Consider the following 20,000-nt stretch of genomic DNA (forward strand, 5'->3'; position numbering starts at 1 on the left):
TAGCACTGTCCCACAAAATACATGTACTGTAGTACTGTCCCACAAAATACATCTACTGTAGTGCTGTCCAGTAAAATACATCTACTGTAGCACTGTCCAGCAAAATACATCTACTGTAGCACTGTCCCACAAAATACATCTATTGTAGTACTGTGCCACAAAATACATCTACTGTAGTACTGTCCCACAAAATACATGTACTGTAGTACTGTCCCACAAAATACATGTACTGTAGTACTGTCCAGCAAAATACATCGTCTGTAGTACTGTCCCACAAAATACATGTACTGTAGCACTGTCCCACAAAATACATCCAAAGTCTGCAGTGAGTGTCTTGCCACATGTATCCTGTTCTTGCTATTTGACTTCTCCAAGTACTTTTATAAGTACTTTTATTTCAAAGTTGTGTGATGAGCCAGCAAAACAAGCATTTCATTATGACAATAAGAGTAAAGTTGCTTTCACATGAGAAGCACCACCCCACCCCCCCACCCCCTCCCAAAAAAATCCCCGTTTAAAGCTTGACTCCAGCCAACTGATTTGTTTCTGCTCACGGCCCTGGGCCGTTTCCACCCCGGTTAAGTTGTGTTTGACACATTCACCCCGCCAGTTTTGGTTTGTTTTTACTTTATAAAACAACTCTGTTTGATGTCAAAGAACAAACATACAAGACGTTGCAATGAGAAGACAATAAACATACTTAAACCCAACATGGAACACAGGTACAGGCACGTCTTCAAAGGTCGAATTGCATTTCTCAGAGATGTGAACGGTCAGGATGTGAACAGCCGGGGTGTGAACAGTCGGGATGTGAACAGCTGGGATGTGAACAGTTGGGATGTGAACAGCCGGGATGTGAACAGTTGGGATGTGAACAGCTGGGATGTGAACAGTTGGGGTGTGAACAGCTGGGATGTGAACAGTTGGGATGTGACCAGTCGGGATGTGAACAGTTGGGATGTGAACAGCTGGGATGTGAACAGTCGGGATGTGAACAGCTGGGATGTGAACAGCTGGGATGTGAACAGTTGGGATGTGACCAGTCGGGATGTGAACAGTTGGGATTGCTTTCTTGTTTTCCAGAAATGGGCGGTCTTAGTGTCGTTTTGCATGTTTATCAACACTACACGTAGTTTGGGTTTTCCTCCATTCCAGTTCATCCTATGCACAAACAATCCGCCAAGGAGACTCAGTGCATGTGCGTGTGCGTGTGCATGGGGTCGAGGGGAAGCGGTTGAAAGGTGAGGCTGAAGAGTCTTCTCGAGGAATTAAACCTGACCATCCGTCCAGAAGGTTTTCAGACGTGGGCAGGTCCAGAGAAGGTGGCTTAGAGCAGCGTTTCTCAAGCCTCTCCTGGAGGACCGCTTGTCCTGCACGTCTCGGATCGCTCCCTGCTCCAGCACAGCTGATTTAAATGACCAGTTGTGTTATTAGGCAGTTCCGGGAGCTCATAACGAGTCGATCATCGGAATCAGCTGTGTTGGAGCAGGGAGCGATCTGACACGTGCAGGACAGGTGGTGCTCCAGGAGAGACTTGAGGAACGCTGCTTAGAGAGTCTCGGTCGTCTCTCCAGAAAACACGCCTGTATATTCTATCAGCACGCCGAAGTGACCACCGCGCAGCACAGCAGCCGGCGAGACGGGGCAGGCGGCCGTCCTTCTGTTGGCCACACGGTGACGCTACGACGCCGACAGTCCTTTTCGGTGCGACCACCCCGCCGACAAACGAGCCAACCTCCCACAATGGATCCTGTTGCGTGACATCAGCCGGGCGAAAGAAGGAAGCGGAGGAGCTGTCAGTGAAGTAGCCCGGCGGAGGCGCAGCCCGCAGACAGGCTCCGTGTTCCGGCCCAGCAGAGAGAGACACCAGCCCGCAGACAGGCTCCGTGTTCCGGCCCAGCACAGAGAGACACCAGCCCGCAGACAGGCTCCGTGTTCCGGCCCAGCAGCTGCAGACCACTGCCCGCTACCGCGCTTCACTTGTTGAACGCAGAAGGCTGCGAGCGCGTCCAGGGGGGAGTCCTCCGGATCCCAACACAGACAGACAGGCAGACAGACAGGCAGACAGGCAGTCAGGCAGGCAGAGGGAGAAACAGACAGGCAGACAGGCAGGCAGAGGGAGAAACAGGCAGACAGGCAGACAGGCAGGCAGGCAGGCAGCGGGAGAAAGTGAGAGAGACGGCAGGGAGCGTTGCTGTTGCGTGAGCATGGCTGATGTGCTGAGTTTAAACGAGTCGTCCACGGCGGACGTGGCCAACAGGTTCGCCCGGAAAGGCGCCCTGCGGCAGAAGAACGTGCACGAGGTGAAGAACCACAAGTTCATCGCGCGGTTCTTCAGACAGCCCACCTTCTGCAGCCACTGCACCGACTTCATCTGGTAAGAGCACACTTCCTCCCCCTCATACCACCGCCTGGACAAGAGTCCAGCACCGTCCTACTGTAATCACTTCTGCTCTCCACTTCTTCTGCTGCTCATACTGGCTGATTCATGATCGATCCATTGATTGGTTGATCGATTGATTCTTTGGTTGAATTTAACAGCACTGTGTGCGAGCAGAAGTTGCTGCAGCGAGTTTGGGCTGGTGTGGGGAGCGGTGCTGCTGGTTGGGGGGAAGCGGTGCTGCTGGTGGGGGGGGGAGCGGTGCTGCTGGTGTGGGGGGGAGCGGTGCTGCTGGTGTGGGGGGAGCGGTGCTGCCTGTGGGGGGGGAGCGGTGCTGCTGGTGGGGGGTGCGGTGCTGCTGGTGTGGGGGGGGAGCGGTGCTGCTGGTGTGGGGGGGAGCGGTGCTGCTGGTGTGGGGGGAGCGGTGCTGCTGGTGTGGGGGGGGAGCGGTGCTGCTGGTGGGGAAGCGGTGCTGCTGGTGGGGGGGCGGTGCTGCTGGTGGGGAAGCGGTGCTGCTGGTGGGGAAGCGGTGCTGCTGGTGTGGGGGGGAGCGGTGCTGCTGGTGTGGGGGGAGCGGTGCTGCTGGTGTGGGGGGGGAGCGGTGCTGCTGGTGTGGGGGGAGCAGTGCTGCTGGTGGGGAAGCGGTGCTGCTGGTGGGGGGGGCGGTGCCGCTCTCCCGGACCACTGTTTCAGTGCCCCGTGCTGCTGCTTCAAGAACTCCGCTTGAGCATCTTCCTGAAATCCTGAGTTTCGGAACATACCGGGTCCACCAAGCTGCTGGTGCATGCGGGGGGGGGGGGGGACAACCTTAACCTCCTGAAAGGACAGGTCCTGCCACGTCTTTGTTCCACCCGTACACCACCCCAGCTGAATGTAGTTGGCGCCTCTCTTCAGATCCCCTTGACCGGCGGGCTGGAACAAACACATGGCCGGACTCTGGCTTTCTGGAGCCGGGGTGTCCACCTCTGGTCACATGACGATAAAGTAAACCGGGACAATACTGAACACCGCTCACTGCATGCCGTTGGGTCAGGGGATTCGTGTGTCCAGCACGACAAAGGGTCCTAATGGACGTCCCGCCGGCGTTGTTTCCGTGGTGCCGCCGCCGCCGCCGCATCATGCGAGCCACTGCCGCGTTCTGTGGGATCAGGTTGTCATCACCTGGTCCCGAACACACCGTGGTTCTGAACGTCCACACAGCACCTCCGGCCTACTGGTGAGACCGCACCTCCATCAGGACGCCCTGGGTGGGACGGGACAGAGGCCACGTTGACACGTCCTCTGCTCGCAGCCTGCCCAGTGTGACGCCACTTAGCTCCGCATAACGACGAGCACAGAGAGCGCACAATTACCTTTCCTTTTTCTCTGCTCTATTTTCTCTCTCTCACACACACACACACACACACACACACACACACACACACGTGCGTTTGCTTATGTATGTTGTGTATAAATCCTGTCTGTCCTCACGAGGACAACATATTTAGGTTGGGGACAAAATCCAATTACCTGACCTCTGACCCTTCCAATTAACCCGAACACCAACCCTGAAAACCTAACCACAACTACTCATTACCCTGCCCTCCATCTAACCTTCATTCCTACCCCACCCCACCCCACCCCTGCCCTCCATCTAACCTTCATTCCTACCCCACCCCAAATCCTGACCCGAGACAGACCTGTGAAGAGGTGAGGACGGGCCAAATGTCCTCGCTTTACTAAACAGGTGTCCTCACTGCTATGGTTAAGAACTCAAATTGGTCCTCACAAGTACAACTTGAACAAGAACACACATACCACACACACACCACACACACACACACCACACACACCACACACACACACGCCACACACACACACGCCACACACACGCCACACACACATGTCTGTGAATGTTCTCATTCATCCAGGTCATGGTTATCAAAGGAGTTGAATCAAGTGCAACTGGACTCCAGTTGCACTTGATTCAACTCCTTTGATAACCACACACTCACACCACACTCACACTCACACCACACTCACACCACACACACACTCACACACTCACATCACACACTCACATCACACTCACACCACACACATAGACGCACTCACAGTCGAAAATCAATATGCACGCGTCTGCCGAGCCACGCCCGTCTCCTCCATCCTCGTGTTGTTTGTGTGTCCTGAGAAAGTCACCAGAAACAACATGAGATGTCTCAACCTTGGAGTGAATGAATGTGTGCGGGGGAGGGGGGGGGGTGAGAGACAAAATAGTTCCCTAAAAAATCTTCCTTTCTGTCTTTTTCACAGGGGGTTTGGAAAACAAGGATTCCAGTGCCAAGGTAAGATGTACAAGATTCACTTGTCTGATGTCCGCACACCAAGCTGCACAGCATCTCTGCATTGTTGGCTTACTCACATCCACACGGCGTGACGTGACTTACTCACATCCACACGGCGTGACATGACTTACTCACATCCACACGGCGTGACATGACTTACTCACATCCACACGGCGTGACATGACTTACTCACATCCACACGGCGTGACATGACTTACTCACATCCACACGGCGTGACGTGACTTACTCACCTCCACACGGGGTGACATGACTTACTCACATCCACACGGCGTGACGTGACTTACTCACATCCACACGGCGTGACATGACTTACTCACCTCCACACGGCGTGACGTGACTTACTCACCTCCACACGGCGTGACGTGACTTACTCACCTCCACACGGCGTGACGTGACTTACTCACCTCCACACGGCGTGACGTGACTTACTCACCTCCACACGGCGTGACGTGACTTACTCACATCCACACGGCGTGACGTGACTTACTCACATCCACACGGCGTGACGTGACTTACTCACCTCCACACGGCGTGACGTGACTTACTCACCTCCACACGGCGTGACGTGACTTACTCACATCCACACGGCGTGACGTGACTTACTCACATCCACACGGCGTGACGTGACTTACTCACCTCCACACGGCGTGACGTGACTTACTCACATCCACACGGCGTGACGTGACTTACTCACATCCACACGGCGTGACGTGACTTACTCACCTCCACACGGCGTGACGTGACTTACTCACATCCACACGGCGTGACGTGACTTACTCACCTCCACACGGCGTGACGTGACTTACTCACCTCCACACGGCGTGACGTGACTTACTCACCTCCACACGGCGTGACGTGACTTACTCACCTCCACACGGCGTGACGTGACTTACTCACCTCCACACGGGGTGACGTGACTTACTCACCTCCACACGGCGTGACGTGACTTACTCACCTCCACACGGCGTGACGTGACTTACTCACCTCCACACGGCGTGACGTGACTTACTCACATCCACACGGCGTGACGTGACTTACTCACCTCCACACGGGGTGACGTGACTTACTCACATCCACACGGCGTGACGTGACTTACTCACATCCACACGGCGTGACGTGACTTACTCACCTCCACACGGTGTGACGTGACTTACTCACCTCCACACGGCGTGACGTGACTTACTCACCTCCACACAGTGTGACGTGACTTACTCACATCCACACGGGGTGACATGACTTACTCACCTCCACACGGGGTGACGTGACTTACTCACCTCCACACGGCGTGACGTGACTTACTCACCTCCACACGGCGTGACGTGACTTACTCACCTCCACACGGCGTGACGTGACTTACTCACATCCACACGGCGTGACGTGACTTACTCACCTCCACACGGGGTGACGTGACTTACTCACATCCACACGGCGTGACGTGACTTACTCACATCCACACGGCGTGACGTGACTTACTCACCTCCACACGGCGTGACGTGACTTACTCACCTCCACACGGCGTGACGTGACTTACTCACCTCCACACGGCGCGACGTGACTTACTCACCTCCACACGGCGTGACGTGACTTACTCACCTCCACACGGTGTGACGTGACTTACTCACCTCCACACGGCGCGACGTGACTTACTCACCTCCACACGGGGTGACGTGACTTACTCACATCCACACGGCGTGACGTGACTTACTCACATCCACACGGGGTGACATGACTTACTCACCTCCACACGGGGTGACATGACTTACTCACCTCCACACGGCGTGACGTGACTTACTCACATCCACACGGCGTGACGTGACTTACTCACCTCCACACGGGGTGACGTGACTTACTCACATCCACACGGCGTGACGTGACTTACTCACATCCACACGGCGTGACGTGACTTACTCACCTCCACACGGCGTGACGTGACTTACTCACCTCCACACGGCGTGACGTGACTTACTCACCTCCACACGGCGCGACGTGACTTACTCACCTCCACACGGCGTGACGTGACTTACTCACCTCCACACGGTGTGACGTGACTTACTCACCTCCACACGGCGCGACGTGACTTACTCACCTCCACACGGGGTGACGTGACTTACTCACATCCACACGGCGTGACGTGACTTACTCACATCCACACGGGGTGACATGACTTACTCACCTCCACACGGGGTGACATGACTTACTCACCTCCACACGGCGTGACGTGACTTACTCACCTCCACACGGGGTGACGTGACGTGTGTGTCACACGTGCCAGGAGCGCAGGACGCAGAACGAACTGCCGAGCAGTCTCCATCACCTCACTTCCGTCTGTCTCTCTCTTTCGTCATTGCTTCTGTGTGAAACCAGTACAAAGTCATTTCTAAGAAGTGTCAGTGAAGCGGTGTGGCTGGTGAGCTGTACAGAGACGTGAGACGTCTGTGGTAAAGTTCCGGGTCGTCTGTCGCAGCCAGGTTATGTCATGTCGACACAGTCATGTGACAAGACGGCTGCGTTGTGCAACAGGGAACTGCTGTCTTACCGGACGAGTGACAGAAATTACAATGTGCTTCACATGACATGCATTCTTGGCTATGCTGTGATTACGTACTGTGCAGCAAATATACTACCACTACTACTTCATGTGGTACTGCTATCAGAATCACCTTTATTCGCAAACATACATTTGATTTGGTATACTTTCTGAACCCCCATGGGGAAATTCTGCTCTGCATTTAACCAATCCTGGCTGTGTAGCTGTGTAGTTGTGTAGCCAGGAGCAGTGGGCAGCCGCCGTGCAGCGCCCGGGACGGGATATTACATGCAGTAGGAATTTAACTTGGTGTTCCTCATGCCACTCAGTTTAGTACAATAGCTAAACAGGACACCCATTAAATACAATTTACTACTACTACTACTACTACGTTCGGCTGCTCCCGTTAGGGGGCGCCACAGTGGATCATCCGTTTCCATGTCTTCCTGTCTTCTGCATCTTCCTCTGTCACACCAGCCACCTGCATGTCCTCCCTCACCACCTCCATAAACCTCCTCTTTGGCCTTCCTCTTCTCCTCTTCCCTGGCAGCTCCATATTCAGCATCCTTCTCCCAATATACCCAGCATCTCTCCTCCACACATGTCCAAACCATCTCAATCTTGTCTTTGTCTCCAAACCGTCCAACCTGAGCTGTCCCTCTAATACAGCGTTTCTCAAACGTCTCCTGGAGGACCACTTGTCCTGCATGTTTTAGATCTCGCCCTGCTCCAACACAGCTGATTTAAATGATCAGTTTTGTTATTATGCAGCTTCGGGAGCTCATAACGAGTTGATCATTTGAATCAGCTGTGTTGGAGCAGGGAGAGATCTAAAACATGCAGGACAAGTGATCCTCCAGGAGAGGTTTGAGAAACGCTGCTCTAATATACTCCTTCCTAATCCTGACCTTCTTCATCACTCCCAGTGAAAATCTTATCATCTTCATCTCTGCCACCTCCAGCTCCTCCTCCTGTCTTTTCATCAGTGCCACTGTCTCCAAACCATACAACATAGCTGGTCTCACTACCATCTTGTAAACCTTCCCTTTAACTCTTGCTGGTACCCTTCTGTCACAAATCACTCCTGACACTCTTCTCCACCCACTCCACCCTGCCTGCACTCTCTTCTCCACCTCTCTCCTGCACTCCCCGTTACTCTGGACAGTTGACCCCAAGTATTTAAACTCATCCATCTCCATCACCTCCACTCCTTGCATCCTCGCCACTCCACTGTCCTCCCTCTCATTCACACGTGTGTGTCCCCATTAAATACAGTAGTGTGCAATACAACAGTGAATACAAGACGTGCAATATACAATACACAATACAAAACCTAGAAAAAACAGTTTGGTATGTGATACAACACACCACCAGGGTAGTGAGTAGTATTCATTAAATATAAATATAAATGAATGCTGAATTTGCAGTAGGTAAGTGGTAATGTAGTATGGGTAATTAATACTGAATGCACAGTGGCACCACATAAATACACAAATACCACGCAGGAGTTTGGGAGGTATTGAGAAGGGCTGCCGCTTTGGGATAGAAGCGGTTCTGGTGATATGTGTTGTTTAGTCTTGACAGAGTCGTACCGCCGTCCGGAAGGCAGTCTTATGAACAGGCTGTGGGCTGGACGGGAGGGATCGGCCACAAGCTTCCCTGCACGTTTCCCGTCTCGGGAGCTGTGTCGGAGGGCGGGTGGCCACCGATGCCCCAACGAGCAGCTGGGCCTGAGAGCGAGCAGATGCCGAGTCGTGCCAGACTGTGATGGACGGTGGCGTGATCGCTGCCGGGCAGCGCTCTGTGACACCGGCTGGTGTCTCTCTGCTAACTGCTGACTCTCTTGTGAGCTGCCTTAGATAACGCAGAGAGAGTAAATGTAAATTACCTGGAAAAGTGCTGACAGAGGTCACATGATCACATCTGTCCATACAGAAGAGAGGCTTTCCCCGTAATGTGCCAAAATAAGCAGGGAGAACTTTTTTTTTGTCGGCTACTTTGAAAGCCCGTCAGTATGATTAATCTACTGCAGGTCTGTTACTTCATCATCTCGCCTACCACACTTAACCGGCTGGAAATACTATGAATAATACAAGATGTTGGGAGTATGTGGGACTAGTGTTGTTCTGACTTGCCAGGGGGTATTGTCCTCTTGGAAGACAAATATGTTTCTGAACCTTTTTTTTTTCATCTTATTGTATTGACCCCAGCGGCACGATGACGCAGTGGTTAGCGTGGTCGCCTCACAGCAAGAAGGTTCTGGGTTTGAGCCCCGGGGTAGTCCAACCTTAGGGGTCGTCCCGGGTCGTCCTCTGTGTGGAGTTTGCATGTTCTCCCCGTGTCTGTGTGGGTTTCCTCCGGGGGCTCCGGTTTCCTCCCACAGTCCAAAGACCTGTAGGTCAGGTGACTCGGCCGTACTGAATTGTCCCTAGGTGTGTGTGTGTGTGGGGGGGGGGGTCCTGTCCTGTGTGATGGACTGGCGGTGGGCTAGGCTCCGGCATCCCTGCAACCCAGAAAGCAGGATACGTGGTTTGGAGGATGGATGGATGGATGGATGAATGGATGGATGGATGGGTGGAGGGATGTGTTGGCCCCTCTTGAGCACACTGAACCCAACACAGGCACACACTTCTGCAGAGTGCTGCGGTGTGTGTTCATGGCAGTTTGTGTGTCCGTGCTGATGTGTTCGGACTGGGAGGTCTGGACTAGACTGAGGTGTTGGCTGATGTGTTCAGACTGGGAGGTCTGGACTAGACTGAGGCATTTGCTGATGTGTTCGGACTGGGAGGTCTGGACTAGACTGAGGCGTTTGCTGATGTGTTTAGACTGGGAGGTCTGGACTAGACTGAGGTGTTTGCTGATGTGTTCGGACTGGGAGGTCTGGACTAGACTGAGGCGTTGGCTGATGTGTTCAGACTGGGAGGTCTGGACTAGACTGAGGCGTTTGCTGATGTGTTCAGACTGGGGGGTCTGGACTAGACTGAGGCATTTGCTGATGTGTTCAGACTGGGAGGTCTGGACTAGACTGAGGCGTTTGCTGATGTGTTCGGACTGGGAGGTATGGACTAGACTGAGGCGTTTGCTGATGTGTTTAGACTGGGAGGTCTGGACTAGACTGAGGCGTTGGCTGATGTGTTTAGACTGGGAGGTCTGGACTAGACTGAGGCGTTTGCTGATGTGTTCAGACTGGGAGGTCTGGACTAGACTGAGGCGTTGGCTGATGTGTTCGGACTGGGAGGTCTGGACTAGACTGAGGCGTTGGCTGATGTGTTCGGACTGGGAGGTCTGGACTAGACTGAGGCGTTTGCTGATGTGTTTAGACTGGGAGGTCTGGACTAGACTGAGGCGTTTGCTGATGTGTTCAGACTGGGAGTTCTGGACTAGACTGAGGCGTTTGCTGATGTGTTCGGACTGGGAGGTCTGGACTAGACTGAGGCGTTGGCTGATGTGTTCAGACTGGGAGGTCTGGACTAGACTGAGGCGTTGGCGTGGTGAAAGCAGTTGTTTTGGCTGTAAATGCGTTTGCAAAAAGAAGAGTCTTGACAGATCTCACACCAGCGTAAAACTTCCTGACCAGTGTCGTTGGGGCTCGACTGCCTTTCTGCTGGCTTGAGCTTTTATTGTAGCCACGTCTGTAGTCGTGCTATGTTTTGAGCCCCTATTTAATGTAGAAACTGATGTGCTTGCCAGAGTCCGAGTCTAGTGTGAGAGCTCTGGTACCAGTGCAGACCATGTTTCACATGGCTCGGGTCCTGGAATGTTCCGGTGGCATCTGGACACTGCTTGGCATCCTCCTCCTCATATTCTTCATATATTTTATAAGTCCATTATAATTATGTTGTCCTCTTTCAGTGTTGTGTTGTGTTGTGTAAACACAACATCATGGCACGTTGGGCGTCTCGGGAAGAGATCCTCCTCTGTTGCTCTCCCTGAGGCTTCTTCCTGTTGTTCTCCCTGCTAAAGGTTTTTCGGGAGGTGTTCCTTGTCTGATGCGAGGGTCTAAGGACAGGATGTCATGTTGCTGTAAAGCCCCTGAGGTACATTGGGCTATACAAATAACATTGACTTGACTTAAAACTTTTATATAAATAATTTTGCTTGCTTATAGTCCGAGAACCTTTTTAAACCCATGGTTAACAAGTAATATTTTAATCGCTGATCATCATTATTAATGGTTGATCATCAGTGTTAATGGTTGATCGTCAGTGTTAATGGTTGATCGTCAGTGTTAATGGTTGATCATCAGTGTTAATGGTTGATCATCAGTGTTAGTGGTTGATCATCAGTGTTAGTGGTTGATCATCAGTGTTAATGGTAGTAATTTCAGACTTGTCCTGCAGTTTCTGAGAAGACAGTTTGGATCCTTTAACAAAATATTCTTTCTTAAACCGTATGAGGTGTTATAGACATTCAGTCAACCAGCAAATGGCAACCAGAGGAGTTTCAGGAAGAGTTTGATTTAGTGGGATGTCCGGGTGGTATGGCGATCTATTCCATTGCCTACGAACATGGGGATCGCCGGTTCGAATCCCGTTGTTACCCTCGGCTTGGTCGGGCATCCCTACAGACACAATTGGCCGTGTCTGTGGGTGGGAAGCTGGATGTGGGTATGTGTCCTGGTCGCTGCACTAGCGCCTCCCCTCGTCAGTCGGGGCCCCTATTTGGGGGGGAGGGGGAACTGGGGGGAATAGCGTGATCCTCCCACGCGCTACATCCCCCTGGTGAAACTCAGCAGGAACCCAGCAGCATGTAGCTATCATTCAGATCTCAAAGCTTTGACTTGGTTCTGGAACCCAGCAGCTTGTAGCTATCATTCAGATCTCAAAGCTTTGACTTGGTTCTGGAACCCCAGCAGCTTGTAGCTATCGTTCAAATATCAAAGCTTTGACTTGGTTCTGGAACCCAGAAGCTTGTAGCTATTGTTCAGATCTCAAAGCTTTGACTTGGTTCTGGAACCACAGCAGCTTGTAGCTATCGTTCAGATATCAAAGCTTTGACTTGGTTCTGGAACCCAGCAGCTTGTAGCTATCGTTCAGATCTCAAAGCTTTGACTTGGTTTTGGAACCCAGCAGCTTGTAGCTATCATTCAGATCTCAAAGCTTTGACTTGGTTCTGGAACCCAGCAGCTTGTAGCTATCGTTCAGATCTCAAAGCTTTGACTTGGTTCTGGATCCCCAGCAGCTTGTAGCTATCGTTCAGATATCAAAGCTTTGACTTGGTTCTGGAACCCAGCAGCTTGTAGCTATCGTTCAGATCTCAAAGCTTTGACTTGCTTCTGGAACCCAGCAGCTTGTAGCTATCGTTCAGATCTCAAAGCTTTGACTTGGTTCTGGAACCCAGCAGCTTGTTCTGAAAGACGTCAGTTCTTCAGCTGGAGGTGGTTGCCGTGTCAGTCAGTGGTTCATGTTTATCCATGAAGGACTCTAACATGTGAAAGCTGCCGAGTAAAACCTGAATCCTCTGCTGCTGGGTGCCTTGGCCCAGCCCTACTGGCTGGTGTAAAGTGCATCTCTCCCAGGGCGCTCTGCTCGTTTTGTTTACCAAGCATTCCTCGCCAATATGGAGGTTTTAAAGCAGTGACGCTTCTTCTTCTCGCAGCTCTTTTTTTAAATTCTTTTTTGTTCTTTTTTGGATTTCCCCCCCTTTTTCTCCCCAATTGTATCCGGCCAATTACCCCACTCTTCCGGGTCACTGCTCCACCCCCTCTGCTGATCCGGGGAGGGCTGCAGACTACCTACCACATGTCTCCTCTGATACATGTGGAGTCACCAGCCGCTTCTTTTCAGCTGACAGTGAGGAGTTTCGCCAGGGGGACTATTCCCCCCCAGTCCCCCCCCCCGAACATGTGCCCCGACTGACCAGAGCAGGCGCTAGTGCAGTGACCAGGACACATACGGGTCGGGTTCACCTGGCGTTTAAAGGTAACTGTTGCAATAAGCTGAAACAAGAAACTGCCCTTACAGTTTTTCTGCTGGAGCATGTGGGGTAGGTACAGGACCACGCCTCAGACCTGGCTGATAAGAAGTCTTATCCAGTAAACAGTCAGTGCCTACTACAGACTGACCGATAAACTGCTGTGCCGATATTGTTGGTCGATGTGAGCGCGGTATAGAACAGGGGTTTCTACTTTTCAGGTCACTGTAGTTGTTTTATTAGGTCTGCCTGAGTCACCCGCGGTACGAGGCCACCCGTACAGGATCATTAAACTGATTTATTACTTACAGCTCTGCTCCTTCCATGGCCGCTGGCCTGTTCGGTGTCAGGTCTACAAGTTACCCGTCTCAGATATGGTAGAAATGTGCGTTTGTACTCTAAATCCAGCGGCGTACGGGGGTGGTGTGAGAACCCGCCGTGTGACGGTGAGAAGAGGGGTTTGGGTGGTGCTCAGAACATCCTTGTGCACATCCCACAGTGTGTCACCCCAATAGAGCCCGCACTGACGGCCCGGGAGCAGATAAAGCTGGTGGTCTTTGGTCTCCAGCCGTACTGGCAGGCGCCTAAATACTCGTTGTTTCATCAGTCATTGTTGTCCTGCTTTGTCTTTTTCTTCACCTCTTCTCAACAAACGGGTTTTCCAGCACGGTGGCTTCAGTGTTGTGTTAGCACGCGATTCAGGAGTTGTCTATTTCTGTGAGTTGTGTGCTTTTTACAAGCTCTTTCTTAAAAGAGCTAGGCAGTGTAGCGGCGGCACGGTGGTGCAGTGGTTAGCGCAGTCGCCTCACAGCAAGAAGGTCCTGGGTTCGAGCCCTGAGGTAGTCCAACCTTGGAGGTTGTCCCGGGTCGTCCTCTGTGTGGAGTTTGCATGTTCTCCCCGTGTCTGTGTGGGTTTCCTCCCACAGTCCAAAGACATGTAGGTCAGGTGACTCGGCTGTACTAAATTGTCCCTAGGTGGGTGGGTGTGTGTGTGTGTGTGTGTCTGCCCGTGTGATGGCCTGGCGGCCTGTCCAGGGTGTCTCCCCGCCTGCCTCCCAGTGACAGCTAGGGTAGGCTCCAGCATCCCTGCGACCCTGACAGCAGGTTAAGTGGTTCGGGTAATGGATGGATGGGTGGATGGATGGAGGGATGGATGGATGGGTGGATGGATGGCAAGGCAGTGCAGTGACTCTCCGTCAGCCCAGTGTGTGATGTATAGCATTCATACTGAAGGTAAACCAGGTGTTGTAGACACTTGCCGTTGAGCCACAACATACTGCAATGTCTAAATACTAGCTCAGGACCTCAGATAGACAGACAGACAGACAGGCAGGTAGGTAGATAGACAGACAGACAGACAGGCAGGTAGATAGATAGAAGGTAGGTAGGTAGGTAGATAGATAGATAGATAGATAGATAGACAGGTAGGTAGGTAGGTAGGTAGATAGATAGATAGATAGACAGGTAGGTAGATAGATAGACAGACAGGCAGGTAGATAGATAGATAGATAGATAGATAGATAGATAGATAGATAGATAGATAGATAGATAGATAGATAGGCAGGTAGGTAGATAGATAGATAGGCAGGTAGGTAGATAGATAGACAGACAGGCAGGTAGATAGATAGATAGATAGATAGATAGATAGATAGAGCTCTGGGGCTGGGGAAAGTGTTCATGAAAGAGAAACACAAGTCTTCATAGAGGGTCCTTCCTGGTGAGCTAGTTTCTTTTCTTTTTGCTGCCCCGGTGTTGCTCTACAAAAGGAGGGTAGTCTGTACAAAAGGAGGGTAGTCTGTGATCGGCGCTTCATAATGCGAGTCCGTGTAGCCCACAAGGAAATAAACAGCCTGGCGTGGAAGAAGCAAGAGTGGGTTTAATTGCTACATAAACCCCAAGAGGCCTGAAATGAACCCTGCTAATGGTTTTCCCTGTGAGCAAGTCTCTGAGAGGGAGGCTTCTGGCCTGCAGGCAGCCGCTACAGGTACCGAGTAATGCAGACCGTCTTCTGACAGAAGAACATAAAAATCCAATATCGAAGACACGTGGTAGTCTGCAGCCCTCCCCGGATCTGCAGAGGGGGCGGAGCAGCGACTGGGACGGCTCGGAAGAGTGGGGTAATTGGCCAAGTACAGCTGGGGAGAAAAATGGGGAAAAATCCAAAACAAAACAAAAAAGAAGCCAGGGTTGTAATAGAGGGCGGGGAAACACTCAGTTGCATACGAACAGATGAAAGCCCATTATGGCAGTCACTATTCACACAACAGCCATTTCACTCATCTCACTTGAACCCTCCATCTTTCTGCACTAACGCTGCCTCCGAACACCCTTAAGCCAGTATTTAGGGGGGGGGCACAATCACCAGCTTGCTCTCTACTGGTTGCACTGGAAGACTCGATGCATTTAAAAGAAATACAAAATGTTAATTGTATATTGAATTACTTACATTAGCAAAGCGATAGTAAGGTAGTGAGAGTAGGGTGCAGGTGGAGGAGAGCCTGGAGAGGTGGAGGTATGCACTGGAGAGAAGAGGAATGAAAGTCAGTAGGAACAAGACAGAATACCTGTGTGTGAATGAGAGGGAGGACAGTGGAATGGTGAAGATGCAAGGAGTAGAGGTGACAAAGGTGGATGAGTTTAAATACTTGGAGACAACTGTCCAAAGTAACGGGGAGTGCAGGAGAGAGGTGAAGAAGAGAGTGCAGGCAGGGTGGAGTGGGTGGAGAAGAGTGTCAGGAGTGATGTGTGACAGAAGGGTACCAGCAAGAGTTAAAGGGAAGGTTTACAAGATGGTAGTGAGACCAGCTATGTTGTATGGTTTGGAGACAGTGGTACTGATGAAAAGACAGGAGGTGGAGGTGGAGGTGGCAGAGATGAAGATGATAAGATTTTCACTGGGAGTGATGAAGAAGGACAGGATTAGGAACCAGTATATTAGAGGGACAGCTCAGGTTGGACGGTTTGGAGACAAAGCAAGAGAGACAAGATGGAGATGGTGTGGACATGTGTGGAGGAGAGATGCTGGGTATACTGGGAGAAGGATGCTGAATATGGAGCTGCCAGGGAAGAGGAGAAGAGGAAGGCCAAAGAGGAGGTTTATGGAGGTGGTGAGGGAGGACATGCAGGTGGCTGGTGTGACAGAGGAAGATGCAGAAGACAGGAAGAGATGGAAACGGATGATCCGCTGTGGCGCCCCCTAACGGGAGCAGCCAAAAGTAGTAGTAGTAGTAGTAGTAGTAGTGGTAGTAGTAGGGGTAGTAGTAGTAGTAGTAGTAGTAGCGGCAGTAGTGGTATTAGTAGTAGCGGTAGTAGTAGAGGTAGTAGTAGTAGAGGTAGTAGTAGTAGTAGTAGTAGCGGCAGTAGTGGTATTAGTAGTAGTAGCGGTACTAGTAGAGGTAGTAGTAGTATTAGTAGTAGTAGTAGCGGTAGTAGTAGCGGTAGTAGGGGTAGTGGTAGTAGCGGTAGTAGTAGTAGTGGTAGTAGCGGTAGTAGTAGTGGTAGTAGCGGTAGTAGTAGTAGTGGTAGTAGTAGTGGTAGTAGTGGTAGTAGCGGTAGTAGTAGTAGTGGTAGTAGTAGTAGTAGTAGTAGCGGTAGTAGCAAAGCAGTATTTGCGGTGAATGGTGGAGTGTGTAGTCCTTCCTCGTTTACGTGAAAGGGGAGAACGGATATCAAACCGACACCATGTGTAGCCATGTGTGCAGTAGGTGTGTGAGATGTGACAGATGTGAGGGCTGCTGTGCTACTCATGTGACCGTGGTACTGTGGCTGAGGGTTGGGCTGCTACCAGGAGGGTCGGGTAGAGCGTGGTACTGTGGCTGAGGGTTGGGCTGCTACCAGGAGGGTCGGGTAGAACGTGGTCTTGAGAGTCTGGCTGCTCGTGTTTCATCCAGGCTTCGAGGCGAGTTGTGTTTTGCAAACAAAAGTCGGCAGATCAACACGGTAGTTGAGGAAGATGACCTTTTCCTTCGGGCTCAGGAGGCGTTAATTCTCAAGTACTGCCCTTGACTTTACACCTTTGTGCGGCTAAAAACAGAACGGCGCGGGTAAGAACGGGACGCCAACTGGGGGGTCGGGTTTCCATGGTTTCCGTGGCTGACGGCGGGTGCAGCCCGACCAGTACAGACTTTGGGAACTCGTTCAGATGTGTCCGAGTGCTGCAGTGACGCGCCACGAAGGTCCCTGCACGGGTCCAGAACTCACACATTAAGGGTGAATGTGGTTATTCACACCGACTAAAGCCAAACACCGGCAGGCGCTGCCGAGTTGCAGTCTTGAGTTAAAGCCCGTCCAGGGGGCCCTTAAGGTCCGGGGCAACGTGTGGAATTTTGATTTTGATCTTCGGGCCAAGTTTTGTGCACAAGTCGCCCAGCGAAAACGTTTCTGACAGCCAAAGCCGAGCTGTGCTATCATGTTGCACACGGTCCAGTAGCCTTCTGGAGGTAAAAGCACGTACCCCGGGAGTTCAAACCCGTAGATGACAGTCAGCCCATCGGCTCAACTTCGCTCAGGCCTTCTGAAAGGCCTTCCAGTCTCCGTCTCCGTCTCCCCGTCACTTTCTTAGCTTGTGTCTTTGCTTTGTACCTGTGTGGCTGACAAGCGCTCTGTTAATGTGTCTCAGTTTCTTTTCTTTTCCCCCCCTTTTCTCCCCAACTCTACCCGGCCAATCACCCCACTCTTCTGAGCCGTCCCGGTCTCTGCTCCACCCCCTCTGCTGATCCAGGAGGGCTGCAGACTACCACATGCCTCCTCCCATACATGTGGAGTCACCAGCCGCTTCTTTTCACCTGACAGTGAGGAGTTTCACCAGGGGGACGGAGCACGTGGGAGGATCACGCTATTCCCCCCCAGTTCCCCCTCCCCCCTGAACAGGTGCCCCAACCCACCAGAGGAGGCGCTAGTGCAGCAACCAGGACACATACCCACATCCGGCTTCCCACCCGCAGACACGGCCAATTGTGTCTGTAGGGACGCCCGACCAAGCCGGAGGTAACACGGGGATTCGAACCAGTGGTCTCCGTGTTGGTAGGCAACAGAATAGGCTGCTACGCCACCCGGAGGCCCAGTATGTCTTAGTCTCTGTTTGTCATTCATTAGTATTACCCTCTGTGTTGGCCTCTCTCTCATTTCGCATGTCGTCTATCTCTAAAACTATTCTGACCCATAGCTGGATGGACGGGCTGAGTCACAGTGTCGGGACCTTGCTCTTTTGTATAGAGACGAGCACGTGGGTCGGGTCGGGTCGGGGCGTGAGGAACCATCCACCTGCATGCCTGGACGCATGTCTGAGCATGCTGCTGCACATGTGCACGTGTGCCACTGTGTGTGTGTGTGTGTGTGTGTGTGTGTGTGTGTACATGGTTGTGTGTGTCATACCGAGCCTGGGCTGGGTGACGGGGGGGTGAGAGTGGGGGTAGGGGGGCTGTATATTTGGGCTATATATAGACATGCTCATCTGTCTCCCTGAAGACACCCCGCTACACATCGGACCTTGTTCTGTTTATAGGGCCACACTTGCCCCGGCTCTTCAGCCAGCCCGAGTCATTGCATAAGGACCTCAACACAGGATACAAGTCTTAAAGGGTCACTCACACCAGACGCACAAACTCCACCCCTGCACCTTCAAGCGCACTATGCTTCCATGTCGTCTACAAAGAAAACAAACAAATAGGAGGAGAACTGCAGGAGCATTGACTTTATTGGTCTGCAAACACACCGAGCAGTACGACACAGCACTGAGTGGTGCAGCCTCCTGGAAGTACGTGGCAGAGCCGGGAGGGTCAAGGCTGGGATTTCTCTGGCGTCCAGGATAGCAACATAGTCAAGCAAGCCAGCTGAGTCAGGTGGTGCATAAACAAGGAATGTTTGCACTTCCATACCGCTTTTCAAGTCCGAGGACACAAGGTGCAAGATTATAAGTAGGCAAGACTACGATAAGTAGTGCAAGTCTAAAATGAAAACCAGAAAAATAGTTGGGTCTCATTGGAGCGTGTACAGGCGGCACGGTGCCGCAGTGGTTAGCACAGTCGCCTCACAGCAAGAAGGTCCTGGGTTCAAGCCGCAGGGTAGTCCAAGCTTGGGGGTGGTCCCGGGTCGTCCTCTGTGTGGAGTTTGCATGTTCTCCCCGTGTCTGTGGGTTTCCTCCCACAGTCCAAACACATGTAGGTCAGCTGACTCGGCCGCACTAAAAAAAAAATTTGCCCCTAGGTATGAATGTGTGTGTGTGTGTGTGTGTGTGTGTGTGTGTGTGTGTGTGTGTGTGTGTGTGTCAGCCCTGTAATGGCCTGGCGGCCTGTCCAGGGTGTCTCCCCACCTGCCGCCCAATGACTGCTGGGATAGGCTCCAGCATCCCCACGACCCTGAGAGCAGGATAAACAGTTCAGATAATGGATAGATGGATGAATGGAGGATAATGGATGGATGGAGGATAATGGATGGATAGACGGATGGTGACTAATGGATGGATGGATGGAGGATAGTGGATGGATGGAGGATAATGGATGGATAGACGGATGGTGGCTAATGGATGGATGGAGGATAATGGATGGATGGAGGATAATGGATGGCTAGACGGATGGTGGCTAATGGATGGATGGATGGATGGAGGATAATGGATGGATAGACGGATGGTGACTAATGGATGGATGGATGGATGGAGGATAATGGATGGATAGAGGATAATGGATGGCTAGACGGATGGTGGCTAATGGATGGATGGATGGATGGTTGGAGGATAATGGATGGATGGAGGATAATGGATGGATAGACGGATGGTGGCTAATGGATGGATGGAGGATAATGGATGGCTAGACGGATGGTGGCTAATGGATGGATGGAG

At 52.0% G+C, this 20,000-nt stretch overlaps 1 protein-coding gene across 2 annotated transcripts in view; it reads left to right on the plus strand.

Annotated features, from left to right (window-relative positions):
• Positions 1-1,736: 1,736 nt before the first annotated feature.
• Positions 1,737-20,000, plus strand: part of prkcaa (protein kinase C, alpha, a) — a 412,324-nt gene continuing 394,060 nt past the window's right edge. For both annotated transcript variants that reach the window (XM_056281110.1, XM_056281111.1), the window contains exons 1-2: positions 1,737-2,377; positions 4,673-4,704. In XM_056281110.1, the coding sequence (XP_056137085.1) occupies positions 2,208-2,377; positions 4,673-4,704 (202 nt within the window). In that variant the 5' untranslated portion in view covers positions 1,737-2,207. The remainder of the gene's footprint in view (positions 2,378-4,672; positions 4,705-20,000) is intronic.

This window comes from Lampris incognitus, chromosome 5, assembly GCF_029633865.1.
Source record: "Lampris incognitus isolate fLamInc1 chromosome 5, fLamInc1.hap2, whole genome shotgun sequence".
In the NCBI taxonomy this organism is placed as follows: Eukaryota; Metazoa; Chordata; class Actinopteri; order Lampriformes; family Lampridae; genus Lampris; species Lampris incognitus.